We start from the raw sequence: 1,820 nt of genomic DNA on the forward strand, positions 1-1,820 counted from the left end.
AAGACAAGCGAGGTGATGAAAAATTAAAAACAAAAACAAAAAAAGTGAAATTGAGAGCCGCGATCGAATGACGGTCACCGTCTCAGAAGTTGACCAAAGTTTCCCCCAAAGAAATCGATTTGGAAGTTTCGCAGTCCGTCAAAGGTCCCCCTCGCGCACACTCCGATTTTTCTTTACTATTAAACAAAAAGCGAAGGAGGAAGAGATGAAGACGATGGAAAGGCAGATTTTAGGAGCGGCGGAAACTTATTTCGCGTGCATCAAGTCGAGTCGGTGCGTAAAGATAGAAAAGAAGTGGATCTCCTTCGTAGCCAAAACGAACTCATTCAAAAAGTCCCCATATGCCAAAATAGCATTCACGGTCTGACACACACACACACACGCACGCACACACGCTCACACACTCACACACGTTTCCGACGTTTAAAACGTTCAGTTCTGGTGTGACCGCCTCCTCACACACACCAACACCAACATCACTTCACTTCACCGGCATCCGAAATGATAAGCGGCTGAAATAAGTGTCGTGTAGGCGTCTTACAGTCAGAACAGAAAGAGAGAGAGAGAGGGGGAGACCAGAAGAAGAAAAGTTGAACAGCGGCGCGCAACACTGCCTGGTGCGCCTCAACTTGTGAGACTATGTCCGAATTTGTACTTCGGTCTGCCCCAAACCCCCCCCCCTCTCGGCTCTCTCTCTTTCTCGCTCTCCCTCCCTCCCTCGCTCGCTCTCCCTCTCTCTCTCTCTCTCTCTCTCTCTCTCTCTCTCTCTCTCTCTCTCTCTCTCTCTCTCTCTCTCTCTCTCTCTCTCTCTCTCCTCTCTCTCTCTCTCTCTCTCTCTCTCTCTCTCTCTCTCTCTCTCTCTCTCTCTCTCTCTCTCTCTCTCTCTCTCTCCTCTCTCTCTCTCTCTCTCTCTCTCTCTCTCTCCAGAAAGTGAGAGTGGGAGTTCAGCAAACTTTCATTGCCCTCTCTTATCTTCCCAAACAGAAACGCTCTCTCTCTCTCTCTCTCTCTCTCTCTCTCTCTCCTCTCTCTCTCTCCTCTCTCTCTCTCTCTCTCTCTCTCTCTCTCTCTCTCTCTGTCGTATAAACGGGACTTACTTTCCCGAGGGGAAAAGTTTCAGATGACTCCGATGGAAAACGTTGCCAAGTAAAGATGCGGGACTCTCCATCTTGAACTTCAAAGTGTGTTTTAAGCAACATCATCTGAAAACATCAACATCGTTATTATCTGTGAGCACGCGCTCTATAGGGAGCTGTATCAGTGTAGGTGCGCTAATGGTTAAAGCAGGCTGCTGAGCTCACGCATTTCAGCTGATACATGGTCAGTTTGGGAGATCAGTGGAAATTCTGTTAACGGGACTTGATTTTTTTTTTACGAAATTAGATATTGATTTGGTCACGGTCTCAAGTGGTTTTAGAAGTCATCTTCATCCTATAGCAATCCAAAGGATTTCTCCGTTTGGGTTTGTGGATTGTGTGCGTGTGTGCGCGCGCGCGTAACTGTCGCGTGCTTGCGCGCGCGCGTGTTCTTGTACTTCTATCTTTCTGAGGACTAACCTGAGCCTTTAACCATCGGAGTGAGGACATTTTTTGCAAAGTGAGGACAGTTTTGGCCGCTCCTCAGTTCTGTAAGGGTCTATTTTCGGGCCAGGCATGTAGCGCTGATGGTTAAGCTTAGGGAATGAATGTAGTCAATGAGGAGTCCTCGCATAGATAGAAGTACGTGTGTGTGTGTGTGTGTGTGTGTGTGTGTGTGTGTGTGTGTGTGTGTGTGTGTGTGTGTGTGTGTGTGTGTGTGTGTGTGTGTGTGTGTGTGTGCTA

General features: G+C 47.9%; 1 protein-coding gene across 1 annotated transcript in view; it reads right to left on the reverse strand.

Annotated features, from left to right (window-relative positions):
• The window catches only part of LOC130110441 (slit homolog 3 protein-like), a 39,687-nt gene extending 38,519 nt beyond the window's left edge, over positions 1-1,168 (reverse strand). Inside the window, 1 exon segment of the mRNA XM_056277550.1 lies at positions 1,098-1,168. Within this exon segment, the coding sequence (XP_056133525.1) occupies positions 1,098-1,168 (71 nt within the window).
• Between the last annotated feature and the right edge of the window lie 652 nt (positions 1,169-1,820).

This window comes from Lampris incognitus, chromosome 1, assembly GCF_029633865.1.
Source record: "Lampris incognitus isolate fLamInc1 chromosome 1, fLamInc1.hap2, whole genome shotgun sequence".
In the NCBI taxonomy this organism is placed as follows: Eukaryota; Metazoa; Chordata; class Actinopteri; order Lampriformes; family Lampridae; genus Lampris; species Lampris incognitus.